The following is a 22,268-nucleotide window of genomic DNA, read 5'->3' as shown; positions in this document are numbered from 1 at the left end:
AAAAAAAAAAAAAAATGTTATTTGAGCCTCATAAAACTATATTATAGAATGGGTGTTTATTATGGTAGACATCCTGAGTTTGTTCATAAGTTACTTATATTAACATGTAACAATCTTGTTAAATTTTAATCAATTAATCACCTGCAAGGGTACCCCACAACAAAAGAAAAGTACTAAATTAGATGCCAATACACCGAGTCCCTTGACTTGTGCAATTTTTCAGACAATCTACAGACCATACCTGCTTGGCAAAAAATATTGTTTCAAGTCTGGAGTCCTGAACCACAGAGCCTGCAGGTTCTTCTCCTGGCTGCCACTTGAAAAGAAAAATTAGCCCATGAACTGGCCTACAAAATGAAAAACTAAATTAGCAACATCAAAACCACATCATCAACATATTAAGTAATAGTCAGCTATTTCACAAAGAATACAAATTAACTAAATTAAGCGAATACGGAAAATTTTTAACTAAAACAGCCATTTATTCATTAGAATGTGGGCTTAAAATCTAGATCATTTAAAACAGGATTATATAGGGTTTTTTTCTCAAATTTGGAGTCGATTCATTCTTATGTGAAATCACTTTAAAAAAATAGGAAAATAACTGAGTGAGTATGCTAACACAAACCCAGCACTTGGGAGGTAGAGACAAAAAGGAACAGGAGCTTGAGGCCAGCCTGAGCAACTACATGTCATAAACAAGGGAAATCGAAAATAAAGAACACAGTAAAACTGGAAGCTATTCATTTATATCAAACTCCAGTATGTACAAATAAAGTTCCTATACAGTATTTATATAAAAACAGCTGACTGTACACACTTTTGCATGATTACTGAATTTACATACATATAATCCTCAAACTACCGTCTGAATGACTACTCCATCTCAGATGTAATGAAGTTACTCACTCTAAATAGACTTATAAGAAACATGAAGTCATTAAGATTTATCTTTGACAGCTTCCTTCTCAAAAAACCATTCTTTACTGTATTTTAAAATACAGTTCATATGATACATCTTCACCTTTCCTGATTACAACCAGAATGAATTTCATCTCCAACCACTGCTCTTTCTACGGGCAAGATGAAAGCAGGAGAAAGAAATTCATCTTTTTCTTACTACTAAAAACAGTATTGTAGCTATAAGTACGCATCCCCCCCCCACTTCTATTTTATTTATTTTATAAGCTTTGGGTAACAAAGTCTCATTCTGTAGCCCAAACTGGCCTCAAACTCATTCCAGCCCTTTGCCTCCGCCTCCTAAACTGAGATTACAAAGAATGAAGCAGCAGACCCAGCTGCTATTTTCCCCTTGAAAAGTCTATTTCTTATGGCCATTCTAAGACTCTAAGAACTCTCCCTAGCAGGGCGGTGGTGGCACACACCTTTAATCCCAGCACTCGGGAGGCAGAGGCAGGCGGATCTCTGTGAGTTCGAGGCCAGCCTGGTCTACAAGAGCTAGTTCCAGGACAGGAACCAAAAGTTACAGAGAAACCCTGTCTCGAAAAATCAGAAAAAAAAAAAAAAAGAACTCTCCCAAAATGAAGACTTATCTGGTCCTCCATTTGTAGCTACAGTTAATGTTTTCTGTTTGTTTGTAAAGACAGAATCTTATTACATAGTCTCTACAAAAAAAAAGGTTGGCCTGACCAAGAAGTATCTATATACCCATCACTTGATCACTTGCTAGGATCCAAAAAAAAAAAAAACCAAACGAAAAAAAATACACTAAATGGGGCTGGAGAGATGGCTCAGAGGTTAAGAGCACTGACTGCTCTTCCAAAGGTCCTGAGTTCAATTCCCAGCAACCACATGGTGGCTCACAACCATCTGTAATGAGATCTGGTGCGCTCTTCTGGCCTGCAGGCATACACACAGACAATAAATAAATATTAAAAAAAAAAGAAAAAACACTAAATGTACTCAGCCTAGGATAATTCAGTAAAATGAAGAGACAAAACTAAAACTTCACTTACTTTAACTTTTCAAAACTCTCAGGCTCTAAGCTCCATATTTCTTCTACTTGAGCTCCTCGGCAACCTGAAATAAATTATTTTCTTTAGAAAACAAATAACTTATTTTCTCCTTTACCAATAAATAACACACTAACTAAAAGAAAGACAATTCCAGAACAAAGACAAATTAAAATGGTAAAGCTACTACCACTCCTAGCCAGTGCCCACTGCTGCCTAAATTGCTTTCCAGTGAGTTACTGTGAAAGCAGCAACTAAATGATCTCTACCTTCAATGTATCTCAATTTTCAGCTCTGTTTCTTATCTCTCTCTCTGTCTCTCTCTCTCTCTCTGTCTCTCTCTCTCCCTCTCTCTCTCTCTCTCTCTCTCTCTCTCTGGCTTTACGAGACAAGGTTCCTCTGTGTAATAGCTCAGGCTGTTCTGGAACTCATTCTGTAGACCAGGCTGGCCTGGCCTTGAACTCACAGAGATGTGCCCCACTCCATCTCTGACTCCTGAGTGTGCCATCAACACTCAGCCTTAACTCCCTTCTTAAATCATCATATACTTTCTTGTGTGAAAGAACTGTGACTTTTGATCTTTACTTTCGATACATTCCATGTATGTATTTTTTACAAAAGACTCTCCTACATCACTCTTTACCTAACCCAAGCACAATCTTCTAGACCATCAGTTTCCAACTGCAGTGATTTTGCTCCCCTGGGAATATACAATAATGTCCATAGAGACCTTTTTATTGTCACTAGTCTGGAGAATACAGATGACTTACCACCAATCTCTAGTAGGAAGACAGAATGATGAACATTATACAGGACACAAATCATCTGGCTGGGTGAGATAATACATCTAAAGTTCCCAGTACTCAGAGCTAACAAAAAAAAAGTCAAAGACAGCTAACACAGTATAATTTAAATACAAGAGTTCAAGGCCAGCCTGGGCAATGTAATGAGGCCTCCAGAATTACCTAATAGTGTCATCCCCAATTAAGAAACTTTATTCTAGAAGAACTATAGTAGCCATGTGGTAAACTCTCATCCCCAACTGCTAAATTTGAATCATGACTCAACCATTTACTATGCATGACCATTTTGCCTCTATATCCTCATTCTCATACAGCTGTTGTGAGGCACAAATGAAATAAAACGTATTTAAAACAGTGCCTAACACTGTAGGCTACTCGATGTTAGCTAGTATCACAATACATAAAAATTACTATGCCTACCAATGTCTCTTGTGTGCAAACAATTTCAGATGGATTCTCTAATACTTATAGAGTATATATGACTCACAGAAGAGTATTCAAGATACTAAGTTGTCAGCCTAAATTCACCAGAGATTCTACTAATTAAAACATTTGCTTGCAGTTGTCTGGAAATCTAATACTCCTGATTATTTTCAAGTGAGTACTGAAGCCTTCAGGCCTCCTAGAAAACCTAAATGTTCTCTAGTTCAATGTTAGAGCTCCTCTATTCAGCCCCTAGCACAGAACCAAAGCATAAGCTCAAATGCCTATCACCTCATGTCTCTTATTTCATTCTCTCAAGTGCTGAATTACGGATCTGAGCTACCACACCTGGCTGTCTTGAAGCTCAAACTTGAAAGAAAAAAAAAATCAGAGCTTTGCTTTTCTCATGCACAAATCAAAGCCAGTACCTGTTTTGTCTAAGGCAAAATTTAATAAAAAATGTATTCCTGTTACACAGAGGGAGGAAAACAATACCAAACACAAAGAACTTAACTCTCCTACTCTATATTAAATAAAAAGTTGAGAATAATCAAGCAGTGTAGTCCCTGCAAACAGGCAGAAGAGCCTTAATTTGGATTCCCAGTCCCCACAAAAAAAAAAAAAAAAAGTAAAAGACAGCAGGCTACCATAACCCTAACCCTTGGGAGGCAGGAGAGTGGCAAGAGACATGCAGATTTTTGGAGCTTATTGGCCAGCTGGCCTAGTTAACAGTTAAGATCTAGGTTCAATGAGAGAACCTATCTCAAAACACTGAAGTGGAGAGAAATTGAAGAAACCTTTAGCCTCCAAAAACACATGTGTACTAAACACACACACACACACAAAGATGAGGGAAGAATTTTTGTAGTTAATGAAGTACTAGGATTTATCAAATCCTTTTGGTGTGCCAGGTACAAGTAGTAGGCCCTGTCAAGAACAGACATTAATAAACCACTGCAACACTTATTAAGCCTTACAATCCAAGAGATAAAGACATACAAACCAAAGACAGCGCAGAATGCATATGTTAGATATGAAGGATACACAGGACACAGTCTACAAGCTCAGGGTTGGACAGATCATTCATTACTACAGATGTCTATGAGAACATTTCCATGAGTAATTGAACTAAATTCTAGACCATATGATCATATAATCTGTCATCCAAACCAGAACACTCTTCTAGAGGTTCTAATATTAAAATGACAGAAATTTTGAAATATTTATGCACTAACATATTGACACAGGTGGTTTTATAGAAGCATAAAACTCCATTTATTTATTTGTTTGTTTGCTTGTTTATTAAAGTCTACAGCACCCAGTATTCCCACTCCGTCTCCCATCCAAGTACTAACTAGGCCCGACCCTGCTTAGCTTACAAGGTCAGGCACATTCAGGGTGGTATGGCCACATACTATTTGTTTGTTTGTTTATTTGAAACAGGGTTTCTCTGTGTAACAGCCCTAGCTGTCCTAGAATTAACTCTGTACACAAGGTTGGCCTTGAACTCACAGAGATCTGCCTGCTTCTGTCTCCCAAGTGCTGGAATTTAAGGCGTGGGCCACAACAATCTGACAAAACATCAAATCTAATTTCAAAAATATTCTCATTTTTCTCCCCACCCCCCTAGATTTTCACTAATCAACTTATGTTGACCTTGAATTTGTGATTCTCCAGCATAAGTCTCCCATACCTGGCCAAGAAAAAATGATTTACGGTAGTCATACTTTTGGTTTTAAATGAGAGATTTTATTAAATATATAACAAGTCAAAAGTAAACAAACAATCGTAAATTACAGGTACTTAGCAAAGTCATTAAATTGGCCTCAACTTCCCCCATTAGTCTCTGCTGGATGTTGTGAAAGCTGTGATTTGTTCTTTCCCCGAAGCCTCACTGGAGGGGACAATCTGCTCTGCCCAATCAGCTACCTCAAAGGGACTTCCCCAGTGGATTTCTGCTCAGTGTTTTCAGACCTGAGGATGTTTTGGTTTCGGATTTTTTAGGATTTATTATTTTATGTGTTTTGCCTGCATGTATTTATGTGCACATGTATTTATGTACTTACAGGTCAAATCTCCTGGAACAGGAGCTACAGTTTCATGAGGTGCCATGTGGGTGCTAGGAATCAAATACAGGTCCTCTGAAATGCAATTGGTGCTCAGAACTTTTCAGTCAACCTAACTCTACAGCCTAGAATGATGCTTTTTTCCTAAGTGTTTATTTTTTAATTGTTTAATTGTATGTCTGCACATGCGTGAGTTCAGGTTCCCAAGGGGGAAGGATCCCCTGGAGCTGGAGTTACAAGCAGTTATAAGCAAATGTGTTCTTAATCACCGCACCATCTCTACGGTCCCGACTTGATGCTCTATCTTTCCATCTTTTGCTCCGTATTTTCTTACTTTAAATTGCTACATACTTAATAAACTCATGTATTACAAACCAAGAGTATGGCTATCAGGATTCTCCAAACCAAAGAGAACAATAATTTTCCCTTCTCTATAAAAACTAATTTGATGGTATTCTCCCAAAATGCTGCTATTCCCTTAAACAACTGCTATCTTCCAACAGATGGCTTCAAAACAATTTTTCATTTTCTTAACATCACTAAGTCTACCAAAAGCAGTAGAGATGACTCCAGCTTCCGTACACCCCACAAAAAGCACTCTGGTAAGTTTTCCTCAACCCCATTCTGTTAACCTATGGTATATATGATCATTGTATACATATATGTATACATGTATGCCACATGACTGGTGATATGAATAAGCAACCTTTAAAAAAAAAAAAGGACTATACCATCTGAACTTAAGTAAGAGCCCTAAATCAGAGACTGATAGATACCCTTTAAATAATCAGTCCTGTTTGGGGGATCCCAATAAATATAAGCAATGCTTATGAACCTCCCCAAACTACATTTCTTGTATGAAAGCCAAGTATTAACTTGTCTCTTTCCTCAGAATAAAGTAAAATATACTTTCAATGTGATCACAGAAGACCTAATCTCAAGGAAACATCACATTGGACCCAAGTAATTCACATCTGTATTAAGGCATGGGTCAGTAGATACAGATGAGGAAACCACTCCAGATAAAGACCTCAGTACCTTGCTACACCTGGATCAAAACAGTGAGCTAAAAGTATGTACAGAGTAGATACTAGTCTAGTCAGTGTTAGTGAGTTCATTTCAAGGAAACCTGTAGTAGTAGTATTCATAATACAAACAGGCGTTTCACTTTCAAAAGAATTAACTTCCAAACCCTACTGTAAATACAAGAGCTGGGCAGGAAAAAGATGGAAATAATTGGAATAAAGCTGGTTTTTCTTCCTTTGAAGCATTTGATGATATAAACTACCTTCATTTAACTTTTTGCAAAGTTCTTCTACATTAGCAGTCAATCCATTAATAAACTATTGCTTTATTTTTAATATGTACAAACACATTCCACATTATTACTCAAATGTCTAACTTTACCTAAATTATTTTCAAATGCCAAGGTTTCCATATACGTGAAACTGGCTGTGGACTATATTACTTTCTTGTTATCGCGTATGTGTGTGAGAGAGTACTAATGTGCCTATGCCACAATGAGTGTGTGGAATTCTGAGGACAACTTTGGGAGGGGTGAGTGCCTTCTATCGTTTCTGGGGAAGGAACTCAAGTGATCTGGCTTGGGCAGCAAGCCGTTTTTTGGTTACTTGTTTTATCACCACCCCTAAACTGCATGCTTTAATTAAAAAATAAACTTACTTGGGCCACTATCTAAAGTGAACTTTTTTAAAGGAAGTTAAGATTCAGAAGGTAGCCAAGAAGTGGTGGTGCTTGCCTTTAAACCTAGCACTCGGGAGACAGAAGCAAGTGGATCTCTGTGAGTTCGAGGCCAGCATGGTCTACAGAGCTAGTTCCAGGAGAGCTAGGGCTCTTAAACAGAGAAACCCTATCTCGAAAAGATTCTGAGGGTAAAATTTAACAATAAACCAACAAACAGTTCAAATTCAATAAAGGATCAAAACGGACCAAGTTTTCGTTCCTATCAAGCCTATTCTAACTGCACTTTATTAGCAACTCAGGCTAAAACTGGAGTCACTTTCTCTCTTCTTTCCTCCATTCAGTAAACCAGCAGTCCTGTTAATTATTTTTTTGTTTGTGTAGGACAAATATACTACTGCTCAACCTCTACTTAAGGCTGGCAGCCCTAAGAACTCCTTTTTTAATGTAGCATGTTCTGGGTGTATTCCTGCTCCAGAGAATGAGGAGAAGGTATTTCCACATGCAACTTGAAACTGAAATAATTACGCAAATACCAACTCTACTTCCTCTGTAGACTATGACTTCATGTCAAGCCAATCACCCACAAACTTACCATTTTCAAGAAGGTTCTCTCATCTCATTCTTTCATAACTCTGAATACTGTAGGCATAACCCATCTTAATCACAAACTAATTTTATTTCAATATTTTTGACCTTCACTCAAATTTTTTTTGAAGTTAAGTCCCTAGTGACTACAGGGAAACCCAATGTATACAATATGATATATAATATGGCATGATTTTACCTTTTCACCCAAGATCTATACTCTTCCCGCCCATTCATTACACCATAGTTTTAGTGACTTGACTAGCTGTTCCTTAAACTACATTCAGATTAACCTTACTTTTGCTTGACTCTTCCATGATCTATATGCTTTCTGTATACTCTCAATGTAAGAACACCTAATATAGTTTTAGTTATCAGTTCTTCCCAGCAGCAATTATTCTCATTAAAATTTCCCAATCCTTAACTGTATGCCGGAGGTACAGTTGAACATATGCTAGGTAATCCACATATCCAGTTATTCAGTCATGTACAACAGACAAGATCTACATTAATGTTTGCTCTATCTCCGATACAAATTTTAACAACAAAGTTAAAAACAATACTTGAGAAAAAAATTAAAATGGGGAGGGGAGCCCAAAGAGGCTGGGAACATAAGGGAAGTAAGGATAAAATGTCCTATTGGTTGACTAGTACGGAAGGAAATAGAGTCGGAAAGAAATTCAGAGGTAAGCATGTGGCCTCTAGGCGAGAAAGCACTACCTCGAGAAAACTCACTTCACCGGAAGCCAAAAAGGATGGAGCAAAAGAACCGGGGACGCGGCGTGCAGGGCCGCGGAGTCGGCATCCGTGGAGGTCCGGAAGAAGTGCCCACACGCGAAAGGTGACAGTTCTGTTTCGAGAAACTAGCATCTCGAGTTCCTGGGCGGCTGGGGCCTCAGACACCACCCTGGAAAACGCACGCCCTAGAGCGGCGGCTCCGCACCCCGACGGCCGAGCGATGCACCTGACCCCCACCGGGGACAGGGAGGCTCTGCGCGCGGGCAAGGGACAGTGGAAAGGACAAGAGTAAGCGCGCAGGAGATGATGAGGGAGGGAGACAGGGAAGGAAAGCGCTCGAGTCAATTCAAGTCGAGTCCCAAGTCCGGAGAAGACAGCCGTGGCCAAGGCAGAGGGGATCCTCGCCCTCCCTCGTGGTGCGGCTCCCAAGATCACGGCGGAGACGCGGCTGCCTAGGGCAGCCCTACTTTCCACGCTCGCCGACTCCAGTCCCTCAAGTCACTTCTCCGACGCCGGGCGTCGGGGGAGGGGGCGGCAGGTGACCACCTGGCCCACCGTGGGCCTCCTCCCGGAACCCCCGGCCCAGGACGGTCCCCTTGGTGCTCACCGAATCCTTTAATGAGCTCGGTGAAGACCCCGGGGTCGCTTTCCATGAGACACCACTCCCCGGCATTGCTCGTCATGGCCCCGGCCACACGCCGCCCCACTTCCACCGCGCGCTCTCCGAAGCCCCCAAGCACCAGTCCGCCACCGGCCGCGGACCTCAGCAAACCCGCCGCCGAGCGTCAACCCCACGTCACCCCGCCTACTTCCCGACAGCCTCCGGGCGCCGTCAACCTGCCGCGCGACGGACGCGCCAAGAGACGCTCTAGCCGCCCGGGAGACGTCGAAACTCCTCCTCCGCCGCCTCGGCCTCTCAGCATCCGTAGAGCGACCTCAGCCCGGCGGGAGAAGGGGCGGGGCCTCGGAGAGTCTACGGGAGGCACATCCGGGACCCTTGGCACTCCGGAGCCGGGGCGGAGCGATGGGAGGGGCGGGCCTAGAGAAGGGGCGGGGCTCACTCCGACCTGGACCTGGAGCTGCCCTCGCCCTTTCTGGCCGCCGCCGCCGCCTCCTCCTGCCGGCGCTGCGCAGGGTTTCTCCTTTAGGCGCTGCGGGTCCTGAGCACCGACTTCCAGGCACAGGTGGGTCGCTGGAGGCCTCTGTGGGATGGGGAACCGGGTTTGGTGCGGTCCCGCCTGGCGCTCGAAGTCTGGCCGGTGTGCACTGTCCCACCGGCATCCCAGCAGCAGAGGCCAGGCAAAGCCTTCGTCGCCTCCGTGTTCCCGACCCCCTGGGCAGCAGGAGCTGTTTCCCGTCGGGACATTTCGGGCCTGGCCCGGTTGCTCCGAGGGTGGGGTCTTGGGGAACCCAGGACAACTCTGCTACTTGCAGAGCTCCTGGCGGGAGGGCGTGCCAAGGCCCCTTTTCACTTTCTTCCCCTCCTCCTGCGCCTTTGGTACAGAGGCGTTGTCTCGGTTACTAGTTTGAGAAGGAGCTTTGTGGGAAGACGGAAAGCGAATTTCTCTTAGAGAAATAATAAACATTTGTTTATTTTTTTATCCTAAAAGATGTGCCGTAGAAGTCCAAAGGAATGAGACGCTCGTATGTCGGGCTGCAGTGCCTTACGGAGAAATGAGCGTTATTCACTTAAGATGGTTCTGATGAATTAAAGCAAAAATGGCTACTTTCAATTAATAATTCTCTTTCATCAGACTCATATAGAGTGCCGTAGTGTTAAGATGGTTTTAAAGAGTATATTTTCTCAGGATTTCTGCTGTTCCAAGGAAGACTTTTGACTTCCAGAGGAAAAAATACTGCTCAGAATACTACCATCGGGTGACATCTTGACACAGCCCTCAGTACTTTTTATTGAATCCCCCTTGAGACACTTATTTTCATTACTTTTGTGTGCGGTATACTTATTTGAACTTGGGGCCCTAGTTTTTGTAATGTAGTTTAACTTAATAAATGTAAACTAGCCTTAGCTTCCATTTTAAACGAAACTGCTTATTTGCTTGATTTCTCAAAGTAAGAATAAATAAAAATAAATTTTAAAAAGTTAGCTTTTTCATTCTGGTTTTTCGAGACAGGGTTTTGCTGTTACCTTTGGAGCCTGTCCTGGAACTAGCTCTTGTAGACCAGACTGGCCTCGAACTCACAGAGATTCGAGATTCTCCAGCCTCTGCCTCCTGAGTGCTGGGATTAAAGGCGTGCACCACCAGCCCCAGCTAAAAGTTAGCATTTTCACATAACATATGATTAAGAGGTATTGACTTAATAGATGTGTAGATTGAAGGAAAATTCAGGAGTCTTTATATTAGTAATGGTAAAAAATATATATTGTAGTATGGATGATCCAAATTTGAAGCAGAATTGTTATCACACCAAGATTTTACTAGTGTCATCTAGTTTACATTCTAAGTTAAGAGAATGAACAACATATAGAACAATACAGCACTGGTTAACGTTATAGCCAAGATCAAGTGTAAAACACTCAGTGTGGTCATTTTTTTTAACAGCTAATGTTTCTAAATTTATAGAAATTTAATAAAACTTCAACTGGTATAAATTCTTGAGACTGTTGTGTTTAAAAAGGTCCGAACTACTCAAAGGAGAATTACCTTTATTCTTGTTGTTGACTTAGATTTACAACACTTGATTATGTAGGAGTAGATTGCGGAGTAGCCAGATGTTGACTGGCCTCACTGCCCAGCTGCTTTCTAAACCACTGATCTGAGCCTTAAGGTTTGAGAATGGGGACACTGGCAGTTGAAGAAAGCAGAAACTAAGCTACTGTTTGTTTATGGGTATCTGGAAACTGTCTTGGGGCTCAGGATGAGTCACTTCATCAGTATTACTAAGATACTCCTAGCAGTTGGCACATTCCAGAGGAGTTTTGAAATGATCAGGAAGCATTGTATCACCATGTCATATAACGTTGCCAATTTTAAAGTAATCTGTGTTTCAGTGCTTAGTGATAATATATATATACACACACACACACACATATAAATAGCTTGAAATATACTGCCATTCAATTCTCTGTAAATTTTTTATCCTGCTCTATATATGTACGTATATATACATAAGTAAAGAAGTACTGTAGGTGACCTAGTCACCAGTATGCCAAGATGCAATTCCAAGATGCCATGCTTTGCAGCCTGAAGGAGTTTTCTTCAGAGACCTCTGCTCAGATGTGGCCGGGACTCTCTGACTTACATTGCAGAAGACAGTGTAAGTCTTGTCTGAAGACATGCTGGTCATTGTAGTTCATAGATAAGCATTGTAGCTAGGTAGTACTGTGAGTCGCTTCCCTTTCTTGCAAGCTTGCATGGTGACTTCTGGTATCATGAAACCTAGTCCTTAGGGAGGGAGCTTTCAGGACAGATCCAGTTTGGGTCCTCTTGGTCACATGTCTGAAATACATATCTTCAGCAGTAAGGACTTACCTTCCAGCTCTGGGAAGCAACAATAGGTAACAGCAATAGCCTGTCATTTGGGGGGAATCTCTTAGACAACCCTGACCATCAACTCAAAAGAGACTCTCATACCTATTGTTGGGGGTTTTGTTAGATAGTCTCTGGGTCTTAGCAGAAGCACTGTCGGCCCAGGTAGATAGATTTCATTTAAACTATATATGTATACACAGACTTACATGTATTGTATGTAATTTTAGGTAAATAGATAATAATATGATTCCTTATGACTTTTTCAGGTATCCATATGTTATTTTACCCTCCTTCCTTCCTCTCCTTCTGTGTTGACCTCCCTCCCCACTTCTAATTACGGTCCCAACCACCATCACCCTTTTTCACATTTACGTTTCACACTTAGGTCTTTGATCTGTTTAGTGATTTCATTCTTCTGCATGTGAATATTCAGTTTTCACAGTATTATTTGCTGAAGATGCTGTCTTTTCTCCAGTATATGTTATTAACATCCTTTTCTAATATTAGAAGGCCATAGTTATGTGTCATATTTAGGTCTTTTATTATTTTAAGTTGGTACCTTTTTTTTAAAAAAAGTTATCGTTTTCAATCTTATTACTATGGTTCTGTAATATATATATTTAAGTATTGAATGGTAAACCTTTCAAAATTGTCCTTTTTTTCTCAGGATTGTTTGGGCTATCCAGGGTCTTGATCAGTTCATCAGCGTTTACACACACAAACACACACACACCACAGAGCTTTTTTCTAGGAATTTTCTTTCCTTTCACAACATCCAACGTCACTAAGCTTGCACACACACTCACTCACACACAAAGAAAAAAGACACTCAAAAAGACAGGTTAGAATATGGGCATTAGCCGGGCGGTGGTGGCGCACGCCTTTAATCCCAGCACTCGGGAGGCAGAGGCAGGCGGATCTCTGTGAGTTCGAGACCAGCCTGGTCTACAGAGCTAGTTCCAGGACAGGCTCCAAAGCCACAGAGAAACCCTGTCTCGAAAAACCAAAAAAAAAAGAATATGGGCATTAACAAAGACTCTTTTGGGTTTTGTAATAGTAACTGTATGGGTAATTGTTGTAGCTTTTAAATTTGTATTACTCTGAAGACATAATTTAGATCTAAAGACTAAGTAAGTGAAGCTTAAAATGAAAAATAAGCCAGTTTGCTAATTGCTTCCAAAGAAATTCCTCTTGTAAATAAAGCTGTGGAATGTTTGATGAGGTACATTATTTCAGTTTAATTAATGAGAATCGAGTTACTGGTAAGTTTAAAATCAAAAGTTATACATGAGTAAGATATATATCTTGACCTTAAGGATTGACTATCAGCTGTTTGAATGCTCGTTTGAAGGTAGGTCTCAACAAGCAAAGTTTGGCTCTTTGAAGAGCATCTTGAAATGTATCAGTCAGCTGTAGAGGCTCTTGACTCTGGCAGTAAGAGTTGCAAGGGGCTTTAGAGGAATCGGGGACTCCTTTCCTTTATCATGTCTGTATAGACTTCCTTCCAGTGCCTTTCTTTCCTCTGTCAACTATTTCCTGTATACAACTATTTCACGTTGTACCCTGGAAAGTATAGTCAGAGAACCATGTGAAAAGCTAAGCAGTTTGTGCTGAGGCAATATTGGAGGAGCACATCTTTTTAGCTGTCTTTGATATAACTAGCAAAGGGAAGAGCCCATTGGTAAATTACTTCTTGTGTCAAAAGATAAAATTTTGGACAACAAATATATATTACTTGTCTTTTAAGTACAATTCTAGAATTGGTCAATACCTTATTCTATAAAATAGAGTAGTCTCATTGTACGTTGACAAAGCAGGGATCTTTTAAGGTGAAGAGAAAATAATAATAGAAAACTGCCTGGTTAGGATCAGTTACTATTTTATAAGAATTAAATTAGGAGGGACTTACTTATTGATTAGCAGTTCCTGTATTCTAGGAGGTCTTTTGGAGGATCTAGTCCCTTAACTTTTCGGTTTGATTCTATAGCATTTAGCACATATTCATGATGTAATCACTATGTTTTGGTTTGGTCTAGTCTGTTGAAGACCAGTGCAGACTTCAGAATGAGATAACTCCCTCTCATAAATTGTATTTACATTTAAAGTCATTGAAGTAAGTTTGGTGACAAACACCAGTAATCGCAGTACACTAGAAGCCAAAGAGGATTGCATGTGCGAGGTCAGCCTGGTCCGCAAGACCACGGGAGACTTAACAGAGAAATACTGGTTTAACTTGACATTTTTGCCCAGTTCCTACTGCTGTACCTTTCTTCTTGATTATATTTCCTACATATAATGCATTTATAACTAGGCAGTGGTGGTGTACACCTTTAATCCCAGCAATCAGGAGGCAGAGGCAGGCAGATCTTGAGTTCAAGACAGGTCAGGTCTGGTGTGTGAGTTCCAGACCAGCCAGGGCTACACAGAGAAACCCTGTCTGGAAAAACAAAACCAAACAAATATATACATATTATCATAGAGAATTATAGTAAATTTTTCATCATAAATGTTAAAGCCTTTTCAAAAGAAGTGAATTACAGAAAAGAAAATCTATTTTGCATTATTTCCATTAAGCAAATAATTCACAAAATCAATTTTGATGCTATTTAGATTTCTTTTTTTTTTTTTTTTTTTTTTTTTTTTTTTTTTTTTGGTTCTTTGAGACAGGGTTTCTCTGTGGCTTTGGAGCCTGTCCTGGCACTAGCTCTGTAGACCAGGCTGGCCTCGAACTCACAGAGATCCGCCTGCCTCTGCCTCCCGAGTGCTGGGATTAAAGGCGTGCGCCACCACCGCCCGGCCCCTAGAAGAAATTTTTTTAACGTAAAATCCAGTCCTTGCTCTCCTAGGAGCCAGTAATGTATAGATAGATATGCTTGGGATGAGTAATAGAATGAAAAGAACGAGAAAGATATGTTTTGAAATTTGGGCTCAGATCTTTAAATCACCATTTGAACCTTGGGAGAGGAAAACAGAAATAGTAAAATAACATAATGTTAAACGTCATGTCAGTGTTACTCCACTAACACATGTGAATATGCTGGGATAGACGGGCTGGAGCACCATCACCATATTTCTGTGAAAGCCAAGAAGAGTCTAGTAATGATAAATGCATTGTAAAGATCAACTGATAAGGGTTTCCCTTTTGTTGGGGGTGGGGGGGGGGCATAGAAAACTATTTTCCCTAACTGGACTGATACGGAGGAGCAAGGAATAACCAGACACAGCTTACAGGGTCATCACAGAAGGGCATCTCGGGCTTCTCTCCATCCTGAAGGTCTACCCGCATTTATTATCTCAAAACATCTCTTAATCTCCACCCCCAACTGCTCAACCAAGGTGGATACCTCATTAATATTCTCTTTCTGGGAATGTGGCTAGGGACAGCACCTGCAATTAAGTCATCAGCTTCAGCAAACACCTCTCCCCAGGCGATCTACATTTATAACAAAAGAGATGGAGTGGCACGTCCTGGCTATTGTTGAGGGCAGTGACAGGCTGTCTTCAGGTCTACTTGACCACCTCAGGTGGGCCTTTGGCTTCAGAGCCTGGCTGCCACACCATAAAGAAATATGGGCCTACACTCTTTGAAGTTGCAAGCCGCTGGAAATGTTCCCCTGCCTTTTAAGATTTTGGCAAACTAGGGGATAAGATAGTAATAAAGGCATTAAGCAGGCTGGAGAGATGGCTCAGCACTTAAGAGCCCTGCCTGCTCTTCCAAAGGTCTTGAGTTCAATTCCCAACAACCACATGGTAGCTCACAACCAACTATAATGAGATCTGAGATCTAGCCAGTCGTCCTCATCAAATTAAACCATGAAAGCCAATATGGACAAATTCAACAAAACTGCCATATACAGCTGCCCATGCAAGGTTCAGTGCCAGGGCATGAGTGCCAGGAATTTCAGCCTGTCCTCTATAACTCTAAAGCCCTTTCTAATTCCTGATGTGGTCACTTTCTCTGCAACTATATGAGCCCTACCCTACACCTACCCTAACATAAGCAGCTTTGAGGTTTAATTTGAAATCTTTTTTTTTTGTTGTTTTGTTTTGTTTTGTTTTGTTTTTCGAGACAGGGTTTCTCTGTGGCTTTTGAGCCTGTCCTGGAACTCTTGTAGACCAGGCTGGTCTCGAATTCACAGAGATCCACCTGCCTCTGCCTCCCGAGTGCTGGGATTAAAGGCGTGCGCCACCATCGCCCGGCTTTAATTTGAAATCTTGACTCTGATATTTCCTGTGTAAATTATAATCACTGTGCCCTCTGTCCCATTCAGAATGTAAGACTCTCCCATCCCCTCTTGCATGTATCCCACACCATTGTTTGCTGTGTGATACCCCAGGTCCCCAGGCTACCTAGCTTCCCCACCTACCATGGGAAACACTGCATGTTCCGCCAGATGGGAGTTTCTTCATTTCTCATCTCATTCAGCTCTCTTTCTTAGCACATCTTTCGCCCTCAGAGAAGGCAGTGTCTCTCTTTGTCACCCCGGACCAATTTCAAACTCGGTAACCTTTTCTGTCCTGTTCTTTTAGGAGTCTCGCTTGCTCAGTTATCCTCTCTCCGTTGTCACCCATTCTCCAGGTTGACGCAATACCACCCTCAGTAGCACACTCCGGAAGACAGCAAGAAAGTTTTCTTCTAGGTTGCAGTTTTTTTTCCTACCTTCCTTTATAGCTCAAAATTGTGCTTCTGTAAAGAGAGCAGATCTGAGCCAGGCTATTGTGGTGCACGTCTTTAATCCCAGCACTAAGGAGGCAGAGGCAGGCGGATCTCTGAGTTCGAGGCTAGCCTGGTCTACAAAGTGAGTTGCAGGGCAGGCTCCAAACAAAGCTACACAGAGAAACCCAAGGGAGGGGGGGGGAGTAGATCTATGGATTCGCTTCCTACTGCATCTCCTGTTCTCACTGGCTCAGCCTCCTTCTGTCACTCTGCTGCACTTGGATTGGCTGGCCTTTCTCTTTTCCAGCCACCGCAATAGCCATTCCCATCATTATCTTATTTAGATGATGATCTCCAAGCATTGGACATTGCCAGACATTATTTCCCTGGACTCCTCTTCCCTGTGGTCTCCTGTGAAAGCAGATGTTAGAATGGAGACCAGAAATACACAGTTCTTTAGGGAGATGATTTTTTTTTTCTTTAAGGAGCTGATGTCTATAGTTGCTCCCTTTTTGTCCTTATCTGAACCTTAGCTCTCACGCTGACCTACTTGATTAATAAGTGGTATAATTCATGTGTAATAATGTATTATATATTGTATAATTAATTAGACATAATATATTGTATCTTAAAATTAGTTATTTGTGATCGTTATACTACTTGCTGCTATTGTTGAAAAATTGGGATTTCTCTAGGTTATAAAAATATGAGTAGATAATAAAAGTTTTAAATCATAAGCAAGGTCTTACTCTAAGTCACTGTTGGATGGTCACATGATTTTGAGTGTTTTTTTTTATATTTCTGCCTTTTCTAATTTTTCATGACATTTTTAGTAATGTTTTACTGAGAAAAACTTACTGAGTTCAAAAGATATTTTGAAATTTTAAAAAGCTCAAAACATTTCAATAAGCAGAGATTTACTATTGTTTGCCTTTATAAGATGTATTGAATCCATTTAACTGTAATTGCACTTTGTCTTTTTGATAGGTTTTCCAAAGGACAAGGAAGATGGAAGCATCTGCAAACCAGTTGCAGCCACTGAGTGACAGTCAAGTGGCCAACTCGGAGGGCGAATGCATATGGCAGGTCACAGACATGAACCGGCTGCACCGCTTCTTGTGTTTTGGTTCTGAAGGTGGTACCTACTATATCAAAGAACAGAAGCTGGGTCTCGAAAATGCCGAAGCTTTAGTAAGATTGATTGAAGATGGCAGAGGAGGTGAAGTGATACAGGAAATCAGGTCGTTTAGTCAGGAAGGCAGGACTGCAAAACAAGAGCCCTTGCTGTTTGCACTTGCCATTTGTTCCCAGTGTTCTGACACAAAGACCAAACAGGCAGCCTTTAAAGCTGTCCCCGAAGTTTGTCGCATTCCAACCCATCTCTTCACTTTTATCCAGTTTAAGAAAGATCTGAAGGAAAGCATGAAGTGTGGAATGTGGGGGCGTGCTCTCCGGAAGGCCGTTGCAGACTGGTACAATGAAAAAGGTGGCATGGCCATTGCTCTGGCAGTTACAAAGTATAAGCAAAGGAATGGCTGGTCTCACAAAGATCTACTGAGACTGTCTCATCTTAAACCTTCCAGCGAAGGTAAGCAGAAGATTCCCTAATGGGTAGGAGACATAAGTGGGTTGTTAAGTAGCAAAATTTCATTCATTTTCTAGAATTAGCTTTCATTCACAAAACATGTTTAATTAATCCAGACATATTTAAAATCAGTTTGAAACAAAGGACCTGCCAAATCAAAGTTTGAACATGCTGATTTTATACTTTTAAGTTTTTAATATTTAGGTTTAAGGAATTTTTATTTTTTTTTGGAAAAACAACATAGAAGATGCTTCTAGGTGAAGCATTTAAGCAGCTTTGTCTTAAATCTGTAAGATAGCAAGTTACAATACTATAGAAATTCCTGCATGTTAATACTAACTTTTTTTTATATTTATTTATTTATTTATTTATTATGTATACAATTTTCCCTGCATGTATGCTGCAGGCCAGAAGAGGGCACCAGATCTCATTACAGATGGTTGGTGAGCCACCATGTGGTTGCTGGGAATTGAACTCAGGATCTTTGGAAGAACAGGCAATGCTCTTAACCACTGAGCCATCTCTCCAGCCCCTAATACTAACTTTTGATCAAATTATCTAAATTAGAGTTCAAAAATAGCACATAGGCTGTTTCAGTTTTACTTAGAGATATGTTTTATTTAGCCTATAAAAATATTTTAAGAAAAATAAGTTTTGTCAGTATATTAAAAAGTCAGAAGACTTGATATAAAAATCTTTATTCTCACCGGCCTCCAGATGCGCTGACCATGGTGCTAGGGTTGAACCCGAAGCCTCACACATGGTCGGCAAGTACTCCATGAAGCACTGAACTGTATTCTCAACCCTTTTATTATTCTTTATTGCTCATTTATTCATCTTGATCTTCCAAGATTAGACGTAAGCGATACACATATGAGGTATGTAACTCTATCACTGAGCTGTATTTCCCACACTCCAAAGTTTTTATTTTGAAGCAAGGTCTCACTAAATTGCCCAGGCTAGGCTTGAACTTACGATCCTCCTGCCTCGACCTCTCAGAAGCTAGAATTAGAGGCCTATGCAAGAGGCCTGGCTCAAGGCTTTTGGAAAGGTTTTGTTGTTGTTTGGTTGGTTGGTTTTTGGTTTTTGGTTTGTTTGGGGATTTCTTGTGGGGTTTTTTGTTTTTGTTTTTGGAAGCACTAAACCAGTGTGTATCAGCTGATGCTGTCTGGCCACGTTTTTTACCATGGCTCTCTGGCTATAGTTTTTAGGTCACTATGACCTGTTTCTGTGTTTTACCTGAATTTATTAATCTCTACCCATTATAGATTTGGAGATTAAGAGGTAGAAAGATCACAGTTTATCAGATATGTGCATTAAGGAATAAAAACAAAGATATTCCCTATTGGAGTAGTTTAGACCAATAATGAGACCAAATTTGAATTCTCCACTTCTCTGTGGTCTGTGGCCTATGTGTTGTCTGACTGTAGCTTGTCTCTAATCTGTTACTATTGCCTGTCCTGACAAAGGGATTTGCTCTGTATTTGTAGAACAGCACAGAAAACTGGTCTGGAAAAGGCATGAGGAATACTTTGCTGGAAAACACAGTTTACAAGGGAAGAAGTTCCTTTACTGAACCACACTCATCAAAATAGCTCTTAAAACCAGCACTGATGTTACTTATCAACCTGTATCCATATGTTGCTTCCAACATTTCTGAGATACTTGTTATTTTAAGTTGCTTTTAACCTATATAATTACCACCACCACACATACACATAAATACATTAGTCTGGTTCAGAGGCATGGAAGAGTACATACTTGAAGATTTGCTTAGGATATAAAAGATTTCATTACATGGGAAATCCAAGGCGTAGTAAGGCTGGTTACATTGTTTTCTGAAGGCAGGTTGAACTTAAACCAGTATACAGTATACTAGAAGGCTAAATACATAGCTTTAGGTGATCTCAAGGTGTATTAAAACAGTTTCATGGTCTGACCAAAGTTCAGTCTTTTCAAATGCAAAAGGTGTTTTCAGCAAAAGATATTACAAGAAGCAAACTGTAGGCATAGATTTTTCTCACTCCAAACCTCTTTTTACTGTTAAAATAAATGTAAAAGGAATGAATGTACAATATTCTTTAAAATATTGGGCATGAAGCATAGACAAATCAGTATGATAATCATTGGAATAGATCTATACTCTGAATGAGGTCATGGACATGAAATACAGACTATTACAAAGTTTATAATTTCAGTGTCTCAGAACTACCTCTGTAGTACAGTTTGTTTAAGCTATAGACAGATTCTGCCACCACCACATGTGTAGACAGTAAAGGTGTATTTTTAAAAAGCTTGCTTCATTTGCTTAAATGTGTTATGTGGCAGAACATAACATCCCACTTTAAGGGAGTCAGCTCCTGTCTTCTAGTTAAGCTGATCACGCCTTTCTGTTTTCACTAATCCTCCTTCCCTTTCCAATTCCTTATCTTGTTAAAGGACTTGCTGTTGTGACCAAATATATCACAAAGGGCTGGAAAGAAGTTCACGAACTGTATAAAGAAAAGGCACTTTCTGTGGAGACTGAAAAACTGTTAAAATATCTGGAGGCTGTGGAGAAAGTGAAGCGTACGAAAGACGAGCTGGAGGTCATTCATCTAATCGAAGAGCACCAGTTAGTTAGGGAACATCTGCTCACAAACCACTTGAAGTCTAAAGAGGTGAGTTAGTTCCTTTGAAAAGAGAAACCTCAGGTTCCAGACCCGGGGTTCAATCCCCAGCACTCCAGAACAAGAGAAGGGGTTAGGTGACTCAGTGTTTAGAGCACTTGATGAACACGCAGGAGGACCAGCCAGTGTTGATATGCCAGTAGGAACACAGATGGAATCTCAGAGCAAGATAACTAGCAAGACCAACCAGACCTCACATCAAGGAGATCTGGGTTTGACTGAGAGACCCTGCCTCAAAAGGAAAAGTTAGAAGCTAGTAAGGAAGATTCCCAGCATCAACATCAGGGTTTTTCACTCACACACACACACACACACATTCATTCATTCATATTTTCTCTCTGTCTCTCTCTTGTCTCTCTCTGTCTTTGTCTCTCTCTTTCTCTCTCTCTCTCTCTCTCTCTCTCTCTCACACACACACACACACACACACACACACACACACACACTCTCATACAGAGAGAGAACCCAAACATATCTTTAAAGTAATACCTATTAAAAATATTCAATGTAGCTGGGCCACATTTAATCTCAGCACTTGGAGGCAGAAGTAGGTAGATGTCTGAGTTTGAGGCCTGCTGGTCTATGAAACAAATTTCAGGACAGCCAAAGCTGATACACAGAAAAACCCTGTCTCAAAAAAACAAAAAAAGGAAAAAAAATTGAATATTAGGATAATACCGACATTATTATACTACCAAAAAAAAAGACTACCTTGAAAATTTAAAAAGCCCTATATTTTCTCCACAAAACCTTCAAGTTCTTACTTGATAAGCCTTTGGTCACTTTATTTGCATTCTTTAAACCCCAAGTAAAAACTTGACAGAATATGTTGTTAATATGGTTGATTTAGCTATGTTATACCGACTCATTTCCTGTTAACTTTTTACATTTCTAGCTATACCATTCACCCTCTGTCGTTCCGTTTTCCCCCTGTAGGTATGGAAGGCTTTGTTACAAGAAATGCCCCTTACTGCACTCCTGAGGGATCTGGGAAAGATGACTGCTAATTCAGTGCTTGAACCAGGAAATTCTGAAGTATCTTTAGTATGTGAGAAACTGTGCAATGAAAACCTGTTCAAAAAGGTATGTGTGGCCGGCCCATGACTTGGTTAGCTAAAGAAGTTGGCTCGCAAGTGAACTAAGACTTCTCTCATGACAAGTTGCATTTAATTCTCAAATCTAAGTTTAATATTTGTTCTTTTTTTAGTAAGTGTCTTTATTACCTATAGTAATATAAAACTCTGAAGACTTATATTTGTTATTTTAACTTGAAGTTGGCAACTACCTTCTGTTTGTCCTGTTTCTAGGCTTGTATACATCCATTTCATGTTTTAATTGCATTAGAAACCTACAGAACAGGCCATGGGCTCAGAGGAAAACTGAAGTGGACCCCAGATAAAGAAATTTTGCAAGCATTGGATGCTGCTTTTTATAAAACATTTAAGGTAATAGCTTATTTTGTTTATTTAAAAAATACTCGTGGGCCGGGCGGTGGTGACACACACCTTTAATCCCAGCACTCGGGAGGCAGAGGCAGGCGGATCTCTGGGAGTTCGAGACCAGCCTGGTCTACA

The 22,268-nt window shown here is 40.5% G+C and overlaps 2 protein-coding genes and 1 non-coding gene across 7 annotated transcripts in view; 1 reads left to right on the top strand and 2 right to left on the bottom strand.

Annotated features, from left to right (window-relative positions):
- Uchl5 (ubiquitin C-terminal hydrolase L5) overlaps positions 1-9,144 on the bottom strand; it is a 43,125-nt gene extending 33,981 nt beyond the window's left edge. The window contains exons 1-3 of one of the 5 annotated variants that reach the window (XR_258288.3): positions 8,900-9,144; positions 1,977-2,040; positions 242-347 (exon numbers count right to left, since the gene is read on the bottom strand). Coding sequence is in view for 3 of the 5 variants with exons in the window: in XM_005348466.2 (XP_005348523.1) it covers positions 242-347; positions 1,977-2,040; positions 8,900-8,975 (246 nt within the window). In the remaining 2 variants the exon portion in view is untranslated. The remainder of the gene's footprint in view (positions 1-241; positions 348-1,976; positions 2,041-8,899) is intronic. The other 4 variants (XR_001228948.2, XM_005348466.2, XM_005348467.3 and 1 more) reach the window with 4 other exon arrangements.
- Positions 7,343-7,474, bottom strand: LOC113456225. Its single transcript, XR_003377082.1, has one exon. It is a non-coding gene; the product is annotated as a small nucleolar RNA U109 (small nucleolar RNA).
- Positions 9,145-9,329: 185 nt separating the features above from the next.
- Positions 9,330-22,268, top strand: part of Trove2 (TROVE domain family member 2) — a 25,447-nt gene continuing 12,508 nt past the window's right edge. The window contains exons 1-5 of the mRNA XM_005348465.3: positions 9,330-9,476; positions 17,428-18,028; positions 20,465-20,685; positions 21,631-21,777; positions 22,002-22,139. Coding sequence (XP_005348522.1) covers positions 17,449-18,028; positions 20,465-20,685; positions 21,631-21,777; positions 22,002-22,139 — 1,086 coding nt within the window. The 5' untranslated portion in view covers positions 9,330-9,476; positions 17,428-17,448. The remainder of the gene's footprint in view (positions 9,477-17,427; positions 18,029-20,464; positions 20,686-21,630; positions 21,778-22,001; positions 22,140-22,268) is intronic.

Source organism: Microtus ochrogaster, chromosome 6, assembly GCF_000317375.1.
Source record: "Microtus ochrogaster isolate Prairie Vole_2 chromosome 6, MicOch1.0, whole genome shotgun sequence".
NCBI classification, from domain to species: Eukaryota; Metazoa; Chordata; class Mammalia; order Rodentia; family Cricetidae; genus Microtus; species Microtus ochrogaster.
This window is presented reverse-complemented; position numbering and strand designations above follow the sequence as displayed.